Genomic DNA, 19,594 nt, shown 5'->3' on the forward strand with positions numbered 1-19,594 from the left:
TAAAATTCTAAAGTTTGAGATAGGTCTTACCATATAACTTTGATAGTGAGACATGACTTAAAACGCAGTTGCGGTTATCTGTCCAAATTTATTTGATGAAATAAATTGTAAGTCATTTTCTTTTAATACTACCCCTCCAGCTCTATTTTTAAATGTAGTTGGAGATAAATATTTGACACCGTGACAGGGTCTTAAGAAATCTCGCGTATCACTTATAAAATAACTTGAATTAATATTTAAATAATTTTAATATTCATTTTCAATAACAACATATTTGATACCTATATATATATATATAATTTTGAAGGTTTTTTTTTTATTTCTGTGATGTTTAAATGAATTTAAAATATTTTTTTTCTGTAGTACTACTCAAAGATCATTCATAATTAAATTTTGAGGGTTTTTTTACGAATATTCTGAAAAGTGAATATTTTAAAAAATAATAATTTATAATAATTAATTTTTGTACTATGGAGTCTTAAAATTTTGTTTGTCAATTGTTTATTAAAGGGAATTTTTATGCTTCTGAAATAGAAAGTTTTCTTTAATTTGTCTACACTGTAGTGCTTTTATCAGATAAGAATTGTCCGTGTCATTAGGAGAGTGAGTTACACAGTACATATTTAGTGTATGCAATTATAGTTCAACTTTTCAAGATTTTAAGGATTTTCACTATACGTAGGTTTGACGTACATTTATTTTTAATCTAGAATGTTGTCTGAACTTTTACCAGGTTTGGTTATGATGTGTCTAGTATTGTTAAAAGTAGCTTTTTATATGTGTGTGTGTTTGTGTAAATAAATTAAGCATGTCGGACAGAATTGTGAAGGGGCTCACTGCTGTCCTGACGAGATATGGGGGCTAGTCAGTAAAAATAAAAATAAAAACTATTAAAGAAATTTACGCCTTACCAAGGAGCATACAGTCACGTGAGGAAAAACATAATAGGAGACCTTGAAAGTAATCAAATAGTAATTTTTTCATCTGCGTTAAGTCACGACTGTGCAAGCGAGTCAGTATACGTTTTTTTTAACAACCTATTTTGTTGAGGTCCTTTGAAGATTCAGATTAAAAGATTATAAATAACCATTTTTTTAATTTTTTTTTGTTGCTAAAGTTGTTACCTTCGTAACAGAATTTCGAAATTACTCCTGGTATCTGAGAAATTACCGTTAGTTACTTTATGTAGTCGCTGCAGTAATGCTGCCACCGCCATTGTGCTCTAGCGTAGCAATGTCATCCTGTGGCCTTTTTTATATAAGTAGGCACGTATATATTTTGGATTTGGATTTTGTGACGCATTGGAAGGCAAATTAAGATTTAAAGAAAAATTATCTGAGTTCCTACTGTGCATCCAACCCAAGCATGGCCAGGGATTTTTTTTAGCAGTACGGAGGCGCGAAACGCTGACTTTTACGTGCGATAGTACATAACCTGACGTTAAAAAGGAACTGTAATTACGTGTATCAAATGTAAAAATTCCTTTTTTACCCCAGGCTACATGCTATCGCACACACAAAGTTGGCGCTCTGCTCCTCCATACTACTAAAACATCTTTGTCAAGGATTGATGCTTGGGTTTGAATGCACAGTAGGGACTCGCCTATTTTTCAAATATTTTTATTTATCTTCAACTGTTTCACAAAATCCAAATATGAAAACATACACGTTCTTAAGTATGGAGAACCACAGGATCAGTAATAAAATGTCGGCTGCCACGTCAGAGCATAAGTTTTGTAATGTAAACAAGAAACAGTAATTTCTCAGAAACCAGTAAATATATATGACTGCTGTTCTCAACGTAAACCATTAATTTCGGAAATTTATTATTTTATTAACGGAAAAGCTGTGACGTAAGAAAATTACCAAACAGGATCAGTGCCGTATTAACGTATAGGCGCACCCGGCGGCCGCCGGGGGCCTCGCCCCCCAGGGGGCCTCAGTCTGCCTCACATAAATCACCAACGCCAAAGAAAACACACACTACAATTGTTCTGTGTGTGGCTGTACGCAATTGCAAGAAAAATATTTCTTGTTCCGGCTTGAGGAATACAAAATAGTCGATGATACATAATTTCTTACATATATATTTATCGTTTTTAATAATTTATACATTACACATTAGCAAACCAATCGAAAGGAATCGTATCAAGCAGCTAGCTGTCTAATAGTGGTCAGCGTGCAGGTGCACTGTGCGCATTATGTTGGCAGTACATTTAAACAATGTGCGTTTTACCTATCGATAAATCGATCTACTGCGTAAAGAAACAGTCCTGCGCTGGGCTATGAGAGTAAACGAAAGTTTGTTTTCTGTGTTACTACAAATAAATTGCCGTTTTGTAAAATGTGTGTACAGTTACGGTATGTGATTTGTATCACTGGGCTAAGCAATAGCATGAGAAATTTAGCCTACTGTTTATTCATATGAGGCCCAGTTCCGTAGTAGTTTTTAAGATCGTTCTACAATGGCGCAGAAGCAAAATAACTCGGATGCGGACCTGAAAACGTAGTTTGTTTGTTTGTCTTATTGCATCCTTAGGATATTTTTCATATACAATTGTACAAGGATATTGGAGAAGTCATAAGGATTACAAAGAATTGAAAAAGGTTATGCATTCACAATATTATACATGTTTAAACATTAAACAAACATTTCTGTCGTATATAGTTTATAAATTCATGTTGAATCTACGTCAGCTTCTTATGTACATCAGTACATCACCTCCATTAGTGTTTGGAAATATAAAAGAAAAAAAAACAGAAAAGAGAAGCAGAAAAAAGAGAGGAGAAATGTGCAGTGTATGACAATATGTGGTATTTCTAGTGATTACGATTCAAATATTATTTACAGGATTAGAACACATTTTCACATGTGTTTTTATGATACGAATTCGCTTCCGAGCGATTGTATAACGGGCTTCTGGGTTTTACAGTTTCTTTACCCGAAAATATAACAGAAACCATAATAGAACATGTTCTAATTTTCTGTTGGGATTGGGATATATAAGTAATTATAAGACACAGTCATATAATTTCTTAGTAATTAAAAGACAAAGTCATATAATTACTCAACAGTATATAAAAACTTAGCTTCTAAAAACGTGATTCTAAGAAATTTGTATTTTCCTTATTTTTCTAAAGTTTTGTACATCCTTCAGTAGTGACATAGTGACCGAGTTGCCGGTCTCCGTAGCGCGCCTGATTATGGTGCGGGTGGTTGTGGTTCTGGGTTCAAGTCCTGGGTAAGGCATGGGTTTGTGTTCGTCCGTTAGTCACCACTTGACACAAGTCTGTATTGTCGCTGTCACATAGTCACAGGACTTGACATAATAGTTGAAAAGGGGGGAATGTTAGACTCGGTGTTGTCTCGACCTCGCGAAGGAGTCTAACATAACAGTTGGCTAGGGTGAAGGTTCACAGCCAGAATATCTAAGGTTTTGGGTTTTAAGTTTGCCTGTTGGAATTTTTTAATTTTTTTTTCTTGTGTTATTGTTTCATGTAGCTATTTGACAGTCGTTTATTTCCAAAATTCATTGGTTTATAGGCAAATGTCCTATTTAGTTTTCCGATCCAAATAGTGTGTGTATATATATATGCATTGCAATTTTCTTATTTTGATTGTATGATTAAATCAAGTAATTTATTTTCAGGTGAACAGTCTAACATGTAACTGTGGGAATTTATTAGAAGTTTGAAAGTGCTCCTTAATCGCAATCATGAAACGTATCTATGAAAGTGGTGCCCATAAAAGACAAAATGCTAAAAGAAGTGAACTATTTATAGAATCTTTACCAAAAGTGAATTATTTTTTGAAAACAGTTTCTGGTGCTGAAATAAATTTAGGCTTAATTAGTGATCTCGCTTCTAGTTCTTCAGATCGTCTTCCAGTTGATCGCAATGCTACATCTTGTGGTCCGCCATCCTCCCCACTCGTAAATGTTCAAGGAGCTTATCCCGACAGCTCTCCTGCAACTTTTTCTGACCTTCAGAATTCAGTTTCACATAAAAAAGATGAAATACGCAGTTGTGATGAAATGGAACCAGGTAAAGATGTAGAACAATGGAAGTTATTTCGAGGTTCTAAAAATGAACTTCAAGAATTTTTGATAGGGAAAGGCCCTTCATGCTGTCAAAATTTCAACCATAATTGTATTGATTCTGTTCGTAAATATGAGTGTTCACAATATAGCAAAAAAGTAATTGAGTCACGAACATTGCGTAAATCCATGTTTTTCCGGGAGCTTCAGACTGGGGATAAAATCAGGCGTGAATGGTTACTGTATTCACCATCATCTGGTCGAGTATATTGCTTTGTTTGTAAACTTTTTGGTTCTAATTCTTCCAGTACATTCTGTTCAGAAGGCTTCAACGATTGGAAACATGCAACACAGTCTCTAACTGGCCACGAAAATGGGAAGGAGCATAGAAATAATATGTTAGTGTACTTGAGATGCTGCAATGAAATAGGAAGAATTGATACAGCACTCCAGATTGAAATTAATAAGGAATGTGAATATTGGCAGAATGTTTTGGTTAGAGTTGTCTCTGTCGTAAGGTTTTTTTGCTGAAAGAGGTCTACCATTCAGAGGAGATCAAGAGAAATTTGGTAATCCACATAACGGGAACTATTTAGGGTCACTTGAGTTGATAAGTGAATATGATCCATTTTTAAAAGAACATATAAAGAAATATGGAAATACAGGCCGAGGAAATGTTTCTTACCTGTCGTCTTTTGTATGTGATGAATTCATAGAAGTGATGGGGAGAAAAGTGTTTGATCAGATTGTTATAGAGGTTAAGGAGGCCAAGTATTACTCAATATGTGTAGACTCCACACCTGATGTAGCACATACTGATCAACTTACGTGTATTATTAGGTATGTAATAAATAGTGAAACAACTGAAAGGTTCTTGAAATTCATTGCCATTAATGGGCATTCAGCCGAAACACTCTTCAAAGAAATAACTGGTTTGCTGAGAAACTGTGGTATTCTTCTTGAAAATTGTCGGGGACAATCTTACGACAATGCATCAAACATGAGTGCAAATACACTGGTTTGCAAGCAAGAATCAGACAAGGAAACCCACTAGCAGAATTTATACCATGTTCTTCCCACTCTTTGAATCTTGTTGGTGTAGTAGCAGCAGAAAGCAACCGAAATGCGACAAAATATTTTGACTTCATTCAATCACTGTACAACTGTTTTTCAGCATCAACTAGCAGATGGAACATTTTGTTATCTGCTATGACTGATTCAAGTAAAAAGCTAAAAACACTCTCCAACACTAGATGGTAAGCTAGGGCAGATGCAGTTTTAGAATTGAGCGAAGGATATGAAGTGATTGAGTCAGTACTGAATGCGATTAGAAATGACACCGAGCAGTATTCTGACACGAAATTAAAAGCTGCGGGTTTTAAGAAATGCATGGAAAGATTTGAGACAGTGTTTCTCACTTACTTTTGGAATTATATTTTGGAAAGAATCAACAAGGTCAACACAGTCCTGCAAAAACCTACTTTTACTCTGTCAGTAGCTGTTAAAGTTCTCGAGTCTCTAAAATCATATGTTGAACAGAAAAGAGGTAGTTTTGACGCCTACGAAAGTTCCGCTGTGGCATCAACTGAAAACATTAATATTGAGAATTCTGAGGACAGAACAAATAGACGCAGCACTCGGCTTACGTTTTTCGACAACAGCAGCAACCCAGATACTATTCTCAAAGGAAAAGATAAACTTATAGTTGAGACCTACCTTCCAATCATAGACTCATTGGTATTGAATCTTAATATACGCACATAGAAGCATACAGAAGAGTTATGAAAATATTCGGATTTCTGGAGGATTTAATTGATCATCAAAAAGACAAACTGAAAATTTGTTGCGATTATTTTGCTTTTGTATAAAAACAAGATGTAAACAAGTCAGAGCTTGTCGAAGAATGCCTACATTTAAAAGTTATCTTACAGAAAATAAAGACATTTTGCAGCTTGTACACCTTTATAATGGTTCCGATTGTGCAACTCTGGTGAAGCAGAAGGGGAAAGAAATATTGTAATGTACGAAGAAAATTTGGAAGGAGGTGATGATGTTGGGTGTCGATCTACTCCTACAAAGAAGTTGAATTTACAAGCCATCTATCATCATCTCTATGTAAATGGATTGTTGCCACCAGCATTTCCGAATGTGGAAATTTCTCTGATAATGTTCTAATCAGTGATGGTGTCAAAAGCTTTGGGTGAACAATCTTTTTCAAAACTGAAGACTATTAAAAATATAAAAAGAAGTGCTATGCAACAAGAAAGATTAAACAGTTTGAGCATTCTCAGTGTGGAATGTGACATACTTAGAACGCTAGACTTTAGTGATGTCATCAAAGACTTTGCCTCAAAAAAATGTAGAAAGAAGCCTATTTAAATTATTGATAGGCATAGACATTATGTACAAGAGGTTGAAAACTTTGAAGTAGACTTTGGTGCTAGTGCTTATAGGGGAAGTTATACTTGATTTTGAAGTTCACGCTTTCATTAACACTTTTTTGCATTATTGAAATAAAAATGGGTATTGTTATAGCTTACAGTAGTAAATACCATTAATTAATTTCAATATAACTTTAGAAATTAATCACTCGCAGATTGAATAATTTAAAAACAATTATAGGTTAATTATTACTGCATGTTTTGATGTCATCTGATATAAACATTAATAATACATAGTTCCGTTAAGTATAAGTGTAAATAAAATTAATAAATATATAGTGAAAGACTTACAGTGTATTTTTTCCAATGTAAAACCTATATTTTAGTGAAAAACCTTTGGAATTGTATTGTTTTTTTTTGTATCACAGGAACTGAACTTAAGTTAATGTAATACAAATTATTATTTATTCGTGTAAAAATTAACATCAGCAGAAAATATTGCAATTCTTCCAACTGTATATTAAAAATTTTGGTTTTAATAAACACCTATAATAGCACCATTTTGCACCTTGTAATAAAAAATTTTTCGGGTAGGACCCCGAACCCCCTGTTTTTTGCTTGGGGTGTGTTCACTCCTGCGAAAGGGGCCTCTTTTCGGAAAAATGCCAGGGGCCTCGCAGAGGCTTGATACGGGTCTGAACAGGATTCCACAATTTTGATGACAATCATTTTACATAACACATGAGCCGGTATTAAAAGGATTGGCGCAGGGCCCTGGACGGTGGTTCGGTTTGACCGTTCATGGAGCCGCCCCGGATTAGAGTTGTAGGCGAATTTGGAATTCAGGGTCTTTTTAAAACAAATATGAAAGTATTTTAGAGTTCATATCTTTTACTTTTTTTTTACTTTACTTTATTTAGGCTTTATTTCTCATCAATAGCTAGTCTTATTAACATGCTAACATTGGTACAATTAGGGTGATATTGAGAAAGGAATCGACTATGGTCTATTATAAGGAAATATCCCAGCATTTGCCTAGGGTGGTTTTCTGGAGAACAAAAGTGAAGATGGCTTGACTAGATTAGTACCTGGGTTCTCTGAAATTTTATAGTTCAATGGTTTACCACTGCACTACCTCCCTCCACGAGTAGGTAGTTACTTACAATGAAGGCACATTTTTTTGAAGGTCCATTGACAGGGGCGAAAATCAGAATTTCCATAGAGGGTTCGCAGAATTATGTTTATCATTCCCGTTTTGCAGTTACGATTTTGCAAGCACAAGTGGGTTGCCTCAGTGAGGGGTATTTTGATTCCAGGGGGAGGATTTACGCCCATGTCTGTTTGGATTCTAAGAAATAGAGCATGGGCGTATCCTGGGTGGAGAGGGTAGGGTGGCATGGCCCCCCTTCCCCCTTGAAATTAAAAAATACCTCACTGTGGAGGTAATCGTAAATGTAAAATGGAGATGATAAACATAATTATGACACTAAAACTAGGCTGTTTTAAGGTTGGCCTAGTCAATTTTATTTAGATGTCTTTTCGATTACCCCTTTGACCGTAGTTTTCGTGGACATTTCTCCCCCCCATTTTCTCACCAATCCAAAAGATTTGGGCCCATGGCCAGTACTATTAAGACTGGGGAAAGTATTTCTATAAAACAGAATAAAATTTGCTAGGTTGTTATGGAAACAGTAGAAACAATTAAATAAATTAATAGAAAAGAATCTGAAAAAATTAATTACATTTTTTTACAATGTTTATAGTTTTGCAAATTAGCAGGTGTAGTTGCTGCATGCTGCAGGTAGGCGGGTGTTGGCATGACAACAACACCGCTCATGCTCAGGAGAAAAAATGGGGCAGATTTGTCATAAAATTGTAATATATTTATATACTTTTATTTCCTTAAATTACTTTAAATTGTTTTTTTTTCTAGCTTTGTGATATCTTACAAAACAAAATTTTTTGTACTTAAAAAAAAAGAATTAATATTTCTATAGATTAACATATACGTTCCTGCAATTAGGCTTTTGCTCGGTGGCAAGGAGTCCTCCCCCTATGACACTTTCTTAATCCTTTTAGCTTTCTCCAAAGATCCTTCGCACCCCTCACTTCCAATACCTTTTTTTTTAGTCCTTTCCACTCTAGCTCTGTTCTCACCAGGAATGAGTGTTTTCTACTTTCTGTTTGCTTCTACTCCCTCTGTAACTTCCCAAATGGTCTTTCCTTTGAATCCACCTCTGCAACCTATCTCCCGGTTTCCCCCAACCTTCATGAACAGTCTCACAAGCCTTTCTACCTGCCTCCTCCCCCGTAGTGTTACTCAGCCCAGCTCCCTATCATTATTTCTATGAATATTTTCTGTTTATTTCTTGAAAGTGCACAAACTGGACCACAAGATGCACAAATATATGCTCTGATCAACACATCACTTAGTCCTGAGCTGGGTCAGGGACACAGAGGATAGTGGGTTTTGATTGGTACTGTTTCAATAATGACAAGGCAATAGTATTACGGGCTTGTTCTCTAATATTTTGTTCTTTTGAAATAATTGATGTAAAGATCACCACATGGGCAAACATTAAACAACGGTCGACACAACTATTGTGCAGATAAAGATGAAACCACGAAAATGGCAGTAACAAGTATGACGATAAAGATACCTCGGGGTAACACACATTAACTTAATCATACTAAACTAGAAAAGGGAAACAGTTCTTTAACATGATTCATAACTAGTATTCTATGGATTATATCTTTAGCAATAATTTGTTAGAATAAATTTCACATCCTAAACGAATATAAAATATTGTGTAATATTCCATTAGAAATGATAACAATAATTTACTCGTAGTGCTTAGTGACACGCCTAGAATATATTATACATTGATGAACTCTAGCACAACTATTTTTGAAATAGCACATTAATTTACAACTTTCACAACTAGGTAAAATGTCGCGCAATAAGAGAGTCATGTAAATTTTTAAAATATATAAATAATATGACTAAGCATTTGAATTGCAAGCAAAATTATGTTTTTTTCTGCAGCTTAGAAAAATATGTTAACTTTTTTGCATTCTACTGTTTACTTATAAAGTGTACAAAAGTTTCATAATGTAGCAATATAATTTATGGTGGATGGTTTTGTGTTGCTAAACTATTTGTTTTTGTTGGTTCATTTGTTCATTCATTTATTTATCCATTTGATTCAGTTTTACACAGTAAGGGACAAGTCAAAATATTATTTAAATGTTACCATATATATAATAAATACACACACGCACGCACACCCGCACACCCGCACCCCCGCACACCCGCACCCCCGCACCCGCACACACACGCGCACGCACACACACACACACACACACACACACACACACACACACAGAGTACACACAGTACACTCCCGATTATCAGCGAAATTAAGTGGCAGGGCCATTGTGGATAGTGAAAATCACGGATAATGGGAAACAAAAAAGGAAACATTAATTTCAAAGCAACCATATGGCTAGAAACAAAGCGCGACAGAGACAAAAATAGCAACGCATGCTAGCCTACTGCGTGAGTTCCGAGAAGGCCTGTGGCGTTTCACTGTATACTGCACACAATACACTCGTCAGTAGAGTTCAAATTTGCTCACTTGTAATAAAATACAGATTTACCTTTCTATCAACGCACATCCCAAACCACTGGATGGATTGGGCTGAAATTTGTCATCCAGGTAGATGTTATGACGTAGGCATCCGTTAAGAAAGGATTTTGATTAATTCTACCCCCAAGGGTATAAAATAGGGAATGAAAGTTTGTATGAAACTTTGTCAATTTTAAACCGATCGGGCTGAGACTTTGCATGCATAAAGCTACTATGACGTAGGCATCCCCTAAGAAAGGATTTTGAGATGCAGGCTATATAAGATTAGTAACTTTTCAGTTTAAAATATACGAATTTCTGTATGCTAGTGCCATCTATATTGAGTTATTTTGGAGAGAACTTTGAATTAACCATTTTTGTGCATAGTGCATAGATAATATATCTAGCGGATTATATTTGACGATTTGTATTTGGCATTTTTTTTTTTTTCGTTTGGTTTAAGTATAGGTTTTGTCGGTTGGACTTTTTTAAAATGGCTAAAGAAAATCTGAACATTAATGGAGAAGTTGAAGTATGTACTGTCGTTCCTATTATTGGTGACGGTGCATGTTTGTTTTGTGCTCTCTCTTATTTAATGTACTGAACACAAGATAGAGCGATGGAGGTGCTTTCAGAAATTGTCAGATATGTGGTTAATGACTGGAGCAAGTTTTCAATTATGACCCATGACAGGAATGGTGATAACTACGTAACATCTGACGAATATTTTGCTGATATGATGAAAAATGCTACTTATGGCGGATTTTGTGAGTTAATAGCAGCAGGATTAATATTCCCATTTAAGTTTGAAGTTTATAGAAACGGTATCATATATACGGAATCTGGATCTAACGACTATCCGGTAAGGCGATTACGATTCAGCCAAGATTTGTCCAGTGGGCATTTTGATGCCTATCTTCCCATAGCAGCACAGAAAATTACTCGGCATCGTATGGAGGTAGCTGTAGAAGAACATGATTTTGGAATTGATACACCTTCGCAACTTAAAGTTGATAAGGGTTGTCAGGAGGTACCTGTTTTAGAGCGTGAACATTCACCTATGGTATCTTCAATAAATTATGATGAACATTTAATAAAAAGTTTATTGTCCCAATCTGAGTCTGTGACATTAATAGAAAAAAAAGAAAAACAAACGTAGGGCAAGGTTTACTAATTACACACGAAAAAATCAAATAAAAAAGGCACAAAAAATATGGACAGACTCTACCTGAATCCCACCGTAAAGCTGTGTCTGAATATAAGAAAAAAAAAACCTGATGTACAGAGGCAAGCTGTCGCCACCTACCAGGCTGCACACCCTGAAAAACACAGGCAAGCTGTCGCCACCTACCAGGCTGCACACCCTGAAAAACACAGGCAATCTGTCGCCACCTAACAAGCTGCAAACCCTGTAAAACATAGGCAATCTGCTGCACTATATCAGGCCAGGAATACCGATGTGCATAGAGTGATTCAGTCACGGTATAGAGATAATACAATTCAGCGTGTATGGAGAAGCAAGTTGCTTTCGGGTTTGGCGTATGACCCAGATATTGCTTATGGAACTGACAGCAGTGTAGTCTTAGGTTATATGGCGTACAAGTGTCCGTGGCGTAACGCCTTGAAGTGGAAAGATGAGACACCTGGCATGTGTTGTAGCGCCGGTAAAGTACAACTTGAGCCGTTTAAACAACTGCCTGAACCACTTTACAGTCTGGTTAATTATTTACACCCAAATCATGTACACTTCATGGATAATATTCGAAAATATAATGCCTGTTTTGAAATGACTTCCTTTGGTGGAAAACAAATAAAAGAAGGTGGTTTTTCACCAACTTTTAAAGTTCAAGGACAAGTCTATCATTTAATTGGAAGTATATTACCGGAACCTGGGCAGGATGCACAGTTTCTGCAAATTTATTTCGTCGGTGAAGATGATAGAGAAGCTAATATTCGATGTTCTAAATTTCCTGATTTGAGACCAAATTTAATCCTACAATTGCAGATTATGTTACATGAGGTGAACCCATACATAAAATATCAAAAAACAGCCATTGATAAAATATCGCCTTCAGAGTCATTCAAGGTTCGTAATACATGCAGATAAAAAACCACAAAGAGAACACAGAGGCAGATTTAATGCACCAGCGGCAAATGAAGTGGTTGTTGTATTGGTAGATCAGCATTTTGACCGAAGAGACATTATCCTAGAAAGCCGAAGTAACTCACTTCAGCGTATCAGTGAGATACATCGAGCTTATGACGCACTGCAGTACCCGTTGATGTTTTGCTGGGGGGATGATGGCTATTCAATCAACATACCACAATGCGATCCCACAACTAAGTTTCCCTTGAAAAAAACAGTCTCTGCTGTAAGTTTTTATTCATACAAAATAATGATCAGAGAAGGAGAAGATAACATTTTGGTTAAATATCGTGCTCTTTTTAGTCAATATTTGGTAGATGAATACGCAAAAATAGAAACTGAAAGACTAAACAACATAAAAAACAATCAAGCCAAATTGCACGCAGATAATTATATTCATTTAAAAGATGCAATTGGACGGCAAGATACTGAAGCAAATCAGCTGGGACAAATGGTAGTACTTCCATCATCTTTTACTGGTGGACCAAGATACATGCATGAAAAAACGCAAGACGCTATGTTAGACCTTACGGTTGTCCCGACCTTTTTATTACTTTTACATGTAACCCACGCTGGAGTGACATAAATGAGCACTTACTTTCAGGACAAAAATCTCATGATCGATACAATATTATTTCGCGTGTCTTTCGATTAAAGGTAAAAAAGGTCATGGATTTGTTGCTAAAAGAGAAAATATTCGGTGAAGTGAGATGCTATATGTATTCGACGGAATGGCAAAAGCGAGGTCTTCCGCATATTCATATACTTTTATGGCTTCAACATCGCATCACTCCGGATCAAATTGAAAATATTATTTGTGCTGAAATACCTAACCCCGATCGTGATCCTGAGCTTTACGAAATTGTTAAAACTAATATGATACATGGCCCCTGTGGAAGTTTAAATCGAAATTCTCCATGCATGAAAGATAATTCGTGCAGCAAACGTTATCCTAAGGCTCTTATTAAGGAAACTCAAACCGGTGATGATGGTTATCCGCAGTACAGGAGACGTTCTCTGGATGACGGTGGATTCTCTGTCAATATCAAGGGTGTTACAATAGATAATCGTTGGGTGGTTCCTTATAAGTGCTATTAAGAACAGTAACGCTCACGTGAACGTAGAGTATTGCCATTCAGTGAAGTCAATCAAATACGTTTGCAAATATGTTAATAAAGGGTCAGATCAGGCTACGTTTACTTTAGAGAATGGGAAGGATGGGATGGATGAAGTTACAACCTACGCAAGTGGTCGATATATAAGTTCAGCTGAAGCAGTTTGGCGAATCCTTGAATTCCCAATACATGAGCGTTTTCCTCCTGTAGTGCACCTTGCTGTCAATTTAGAAAATGGACAGAGAATTTATTTTAATGAGCATAACTTGTACGACAGTCCTCCTACAACTACACTACTCTCCTTTTTCTATCTGTGTAACGTGGAAGTCCCTGCGTATTACGTTTGGAACAAGCAATCGTTTCAGAGAAGGAAGAGAGGAGTGAATGTTGAAGGATGGTCAGGGGTCAAAAAAGAACACGTTCTAGGTAGGGTTTATACTATTCATCCAAACAATACAGAACGCTACCACCTTCGAATGCTTCTACATGAGATCAGAGGCACAATTTCATTTGAAGCTATGAAAACTGTAGATGGTCACTTACATCCCACTTTCCAATCTGCGTGCAAGGCTCTAGGTCTACTCGAAGATGATCGGCATTTGGATTCAGCTTTTGAAGAGGCAGCACTTTGTCAAACACCGCATATGATTCGAGAGCTTTTTGCTATCATTTTATTGTTCTGCCAGGTTTCCGACCCCTTATGACTTTGGGAAAAATACAAAGAATACTTTTTTGAAGACTTTAAAAAACAACTGAAAGGCAAGGTGACGTGGATGTAGAGCACTCATCGGACCTGATATTTAACAAATGCCTGTCGGTATTAGAGGATGCCGTATTATCATTAGGCGGCCGTCCTCTTAAAGAGTATGGATTACCTCAGCCAATAACATCAATACATTTTGCAAATAGAGAGTACGTGAAGGAGACCAGTTACGATACAGTGGCCTTAGAAGACGCAGTTAGAAAAAATGAAGCATCCTTGAATGACGAGCAACAGGAAGTATACAATAAAATTATCACAAGTGTAAATGCAAATGACGGTCGAATATTCTTCTTAGACGATCCAGGTGGAACTGGTAAAACCTTCCTTATTAATTTACTTTTGGCGAAAGTAAGAAGTACTCACGGCATTGCCCTGGCTGTGGCGTCGTCCGGCATAGCTGCTACATTACTCGAAGGTGGTCGAACTGCTCATGCTACTTTTAAGTTACCACTCAATTTAATCACTGCCGAGACTCCCATTTGCAACATCTCCAAACAAAGTAATTTTGCTGAAGTTTTAAAGAGTACAAAAATAATCGTGTGGGACGAAATAACGATGGCTCATAATGGTGGTATTGAAGCCTTAAACAGATCACTAAGGGATATAAGGGGTAATACAAAATTAATGGGTGGTGTAACAGTTTTGCTGGCTGGAGACTTTCAGCAGACTCTACCAGTGGTGCCAAAAGGAACCAGATCTGACGAAGTAAAGTCGTGCATTAAGAAATCTAATTTGTGGCCCCAGGTTAATATTCTTAAACTCTCTAAAAATATGAGATCACATTTGGGCGGGGATGAGTCTGCTGGTAGATTTTCAGATCTCCTTCTTAAAATCTGTAATGGTGATTTTCCATTGTTTGATGGAATGATAACCATCCCGGAAGAATTGTGCTTAGTTGTTACTACGGTTCAAGAATTGCTGTCTAAAGTTTATCCAGACATTATTCATATACATGACAAGCCTATTGAATGGTTATGTGAGCGTGCCATACTTACTCCAAAGAATGATCAAGCAGAAGCTATCAACGATATCCTGCTCATGTCGTTTGAGGGCGAAGAAAAGGTCTATACTTCGATTGATACTGTGGTTAATACAGATGACGCTACTAATTTCCCTGTAGAATTTTTAAATTCATTGAAACCGTCAGGTTTGCCTTATCATAAGCTTATTCTGCGTGTGGGCGTTCCAATTATGTTGATGCGAAATTTAAAACCACCAAAACTTTGTAACGGTACGAGACTGCAAGTGAAAGCGTTACATCGCAATATAGTGGAAGCCACTTTATTAACTGGGTGTGCGAAAGGGGAAACTGTATTTATACCACAAATCCCATTAATACCTAATGATATCCCGTTCAAATTTAAACAATTACAGTTTCCCCTAAAAGTCTGCTTTGCCATGACAATAAACAAGTTTCAGGGGCAAACTCTCAAATTTGCGGGTATTGACTTGAGAGAGCATTGCTTCTCTCATGGACAGTTTTATGTTGCTTGCTCACGAGTAAGTTCACCCAATAGCTTGATAGTTTTAGCGCCTAATGACAGATTAGTTAAGAATATTGTGTACAAAGAAGTTTTGTAGGCCCTAACTTTTTACACACGCTAAACAAAAGTAAAGCCGCAAAAACTATACCTTATTAATAATAATACTTCTTAACGCGAGCGAAGCCGCAGGCAAAAGCTAGTAGCCTATAAAGTTAAAGTAGATACAAGTATGCACAGATGGTTGTAAAGCAGTAATACCGGTAAAATTTAGCATATATATAAAGACAAAATTATTTACAAGTTTTGTCTGAAAACTGCTTCATCCAGTGCAGTTTACAATCACTCTACCACTTAGATCCACTTCTCAAGATTTTCTAAAGTTTATAATACATTTCATGATTGAATTTCTTATTTTATAGTTAGTGAACCTAATAGTCCAGTGTAAGTTTTTCTGAAAAGCATTCAGTATCCCGAGTGCTGGTCAGTTAAAATCATTGTGTTATTGATTGCTTTCACTTTCCTTTTTTTTGCTAAGCTTTTTATCAGATTTTAGCATTATCTCTTGAATTATATAGAGTTGGATAATATTAGATAATATTATGTTTCTTAGAAGCATCTGAAAGGCACACCGGGCAAACCAGGGGCCTCTATTACTGATGCACTTGTAATAGTTTTGTAATTATTTTGTAGCCCCCTATATCTATCTATAATAATAAAAGAAAGTCTTTGTATGTCTGTAATTTGTGTAATGCGGGGAAGTAATGGCCTAGAAATGTAAAATTTGGTACATGTATTCTCGGAACAATTTTTTCTTAAAATTTTATTTATTTGATGTTTTAGCTATTTTCTACTATGATTTTTTTTCTTTTGAACATCTTCAAAAAATGACGATCTTCGTGTCATTATCTAGACCTCGACAGCGTGAAGTCGTTACGTATTTCTAACTTAATTCAACTGTATTTCTGGTGTCTATTTATTTAGTAAAAATGATTGGAATTAATTACATAGTTTTTCTTTCAATGTTGAGATATGAGCAATATTCTGAAATCACATGAGCGATGCTGCAGGTTATTATTAATAGACAATTCAGGCAGGTTAACAGTTAAAGATTAAGGTAAACATCACTTTCTCAGCTGCAGAGTGTGCTTTGTGATTACGTTATTTGAGAATATGCATTTAGTCAGTGACTGCCTACTGCTAACTGTGCTTTATGGCATTATAAGAGTGCTTTCATTTGAGTCTAACATCTTGTTAACAGCAATCTAAGCATGTGTTGGAAAAAAAATATTAAATTAATATATGTAGCCTATATTTTAACAGTAAAAAAATAATTGTACACTTTTTTCACCTAACTAAAATAGTTTGTTCTCTAAAGTAGGTACTAATTGTCTTAGAGCGCAAGAAAACTTTGATTTTGATTGCACTCAATTCATCGAAATAGAGTGAGGTGGTGCAGTGGTAATATGCTGAGCTCAAGTTGTGAAGGACCAAGATCCAAATTATTATACAGGCATCCTTATGTAGGTTTTTCCACTGCAGGCAAATGCTATGATTGTTCCTTGCAATAGGTCATGGTGAGTCCCGTGGCATAGCAAGGTTAGGTGGTACCTAGTGCGGAAAATCTTTTGTCCCCCCTCCATACTTTTCATAACATTTTTGAAGTTATCAAAGGAATAGTTGCAAGTGTTATTTTCTGGTTCATTTACTTAACATTGTAAGCATATTAACACTTAAATCTTTTTTTTACTAACTTTGTTTTTTAATTTACAATATGGATAAGACAGAAGGCCAAGCTTGACTCATAGTGGACCTAAGATAACACTTGATTAATTTTAGTTTTATTTTAGCGTATGACTAAGTTTTTTATATTATTTTGAAACTTTAGATTAATGTACAAATACAAACAAATAGCATGCATTGTAACGTTTACGTCACTAACCAAACTGAATATCACATGTTACATCAGTAACAATTACAACTAAATTTATAGAATAATGTGGGGTGACTGTCCAGCACGGCAGCAGATAGGATTGGTTGCGGGTTGATTGTGGATGAGTCACCGGTTGTTAACTTGTTGACTTGTTGAGTACAGACTGCAGAAACATACCATTCATACGCTCTCCACTACACAGCATTGAGTTAGCAGTGATCCGTTGCCTTTGTTTACTGAACTGATAAATTTTAATGTGTGTTATCTTGTCTTCTGAGGTTAGTTATCAGACTGAACTAGTTTTAAATAATACTATTTGCAAAAAAAAAAATGTTGTGATACTTTTTTTTGTACTACATTTGTCATTTCGTCACCCCTTAAGTGGTGACACCAGGGGAAACCCGCACCCACTGCACTCCCATTCCTGTATGTCTGGTCGTGCTTGACTGTTGTATACTGCCCCTAACCACGATCATGATTGTTCCAATTCCAATTTGTTGTAGTAACCGTCGCTGCACAATCATTGTCCGTTCCCGCCCGAATGTACACATCACAAATGTCATTCGCAATGTTGCCACATATGCACACCCTAGCTACCAACTTACGACTACCTAAATACCGTACTTAAAACTAACTCAATATATAATACTGACATAGTGTGATTCCATCTTTAGTGAAATTAAAAAAAAAAAAATGTGTAAATTTTTATAATATTAAATTGTTCTCTAGTTTCAGCTTCTTGCAAATATTGGACGTGCGTAACTACAGTTTTCTGCTCCTACAGTGTATTAAAGTCAGCATTGGTGCGTTGCATGTGAGTGGCCAATTCAAGAGGTTATGGATTCCATAAGTAATATTTTACCAGCTATTTCACAGCTCATCTCTGCAGTCCGTCCCAGAGATAATGATCAGCATTCAAAAGGTATGTGCCAATTTTTGTTCATGATTTCCATGTGTTTCTGAATTAGATGCAAGAAAATGCAAGTTACATAACTTTTTTTTTTTTCAGCGGATATGGAGCAGTTGGTTAGAAGTGTAGTGAATGATTGCTTACAGAAGCAAGCAGCTACTGAGCAAAGTAAGTGACATGTTCATATTCTGTACTATGTATCTGTACTATCAGCTGGGTCATTAATGGCCTTGGCTCGCATTGTAAAGCAGTAATGTCATGATGACCTAGCTTCACTTGGGAGAAGTAGGTATATCTGTGTTTAAATATTAAATTTTTTGGTTTTAAAATGAACATAATCAAACAGATATAATAACAGAAAAAAGATAAACTTTTAATTGACAGCCTCAGGCATGGGCATATATCTGTGGTGAGGGGCCGATAGGGTGGCCCGGGTCCCTCAGGAATTAAGTTTGCCCCTGAGGGGCCCTGCTTCCACTTGGAAAATCGTCACTGTGAAACAGGGTTGATAAACGTAAATGTCAAAATTATGTTTTATACTAAATTTTCTGTATATGTTAAAGTTTTCTGCTTATTGTATGCATATAGGCCAAAATTAGAGCAGTATCCTGTACAATATACAAGACCCCATCGAGAGATGACTTGTATCAGTTAAAACCGATGTGCAAAACTTTATGTACAACCCCCCCCCCCCCCCCCTGCGAATCCTACAGAGTTGCGCTCGTTACCTCGAATTTTTTTGTAAAAACTAATGGAAAAACAGTGTATTTTTGGAACAATATTTCTTGTAACTTAATCACAACTATATAGTTAAGATAAAATATTATTATCACAAGACCAGGGTGAAGCTTATAATAAACTACACATTAGAGGCAATTGTCACTGTTTCGCTTATGTTAAATATTTCATAAAAGGTTGATTTCAGGAGAAAATGCTTGAATTTGTGTTCTGTTCCTGGATTCTGCTCAGAAGCACTGCTGACAATTACATAGTTTTTGGAGAGAAACCCTCTTGCAGCCTTTGCATTGTTGCTTTTTTTTTTTTTTTTTTTTTTTTTTACTTGGTCTCTCACACAATGTTCATGTAGAATTTTTTTTGCCATCTCTATTAGTTAAGGGCTATTTCGGTAAGCTCCAACACTCTATTTATAAATAAGATAAAAATAACAAGAGCCATGACAATATGAAATTGATTATTAAT

The 19,594-nt window shown here is 36.0% G+C and overlaps 1 protein-coding gene across 11 annotated transcripts in view; it reads left to right on the plus strand.

The window, feature by feature from the left end:
• Positions 1-489: 489 nt before the first annotated feature.
• LOC134533990 (uncharacterized) overlaps positions 490-19,594 on the plus strand; it is a 69,514-nt gene continuing 50,409 nt past the window's right edge. For 2 of the 11 annotated variants that reach the window (XR_010075417.1, XM_063371868.1), the window contains exons 1-3: positions 552-678; positions 18,214-18,406; positions 18,494-18,562. Coding sequence is in view for 5 of the 11 variants with exons in the window: in XM_063371868.1 (XP_063227938.1) it covers positions 18,322-18,406; positions 18,494-18,562 (154 nt within the window). In the remaining 6 variants the exon portion in view is untranslated. Of the gene's footprint in view, positions 679-710; positions 961-18,213; positions 18,407-18,493; positions 18,563-19,594 lie in introns of those variants that run through there. The other 9 variants (XM_063371867.1, XM_063371864.1, XM_063371865.1 and 6 more) reach the window with 7 other exon arrangements.

This window comes from Bacillus rossius, chromosome 7, assembly GCF_032445375.1.
Source record: "Bacillus rossius redtenbacheri isolate Brsri chromosome 7, Brsri_v3, whole genome shotgun sequence".
Lineage (NCBI taxonomy): Eukaryota > Metazoa > Arthropoda > Insecta > Phasmatodea > Bacillidae > Bacillus > Bacillus rossius.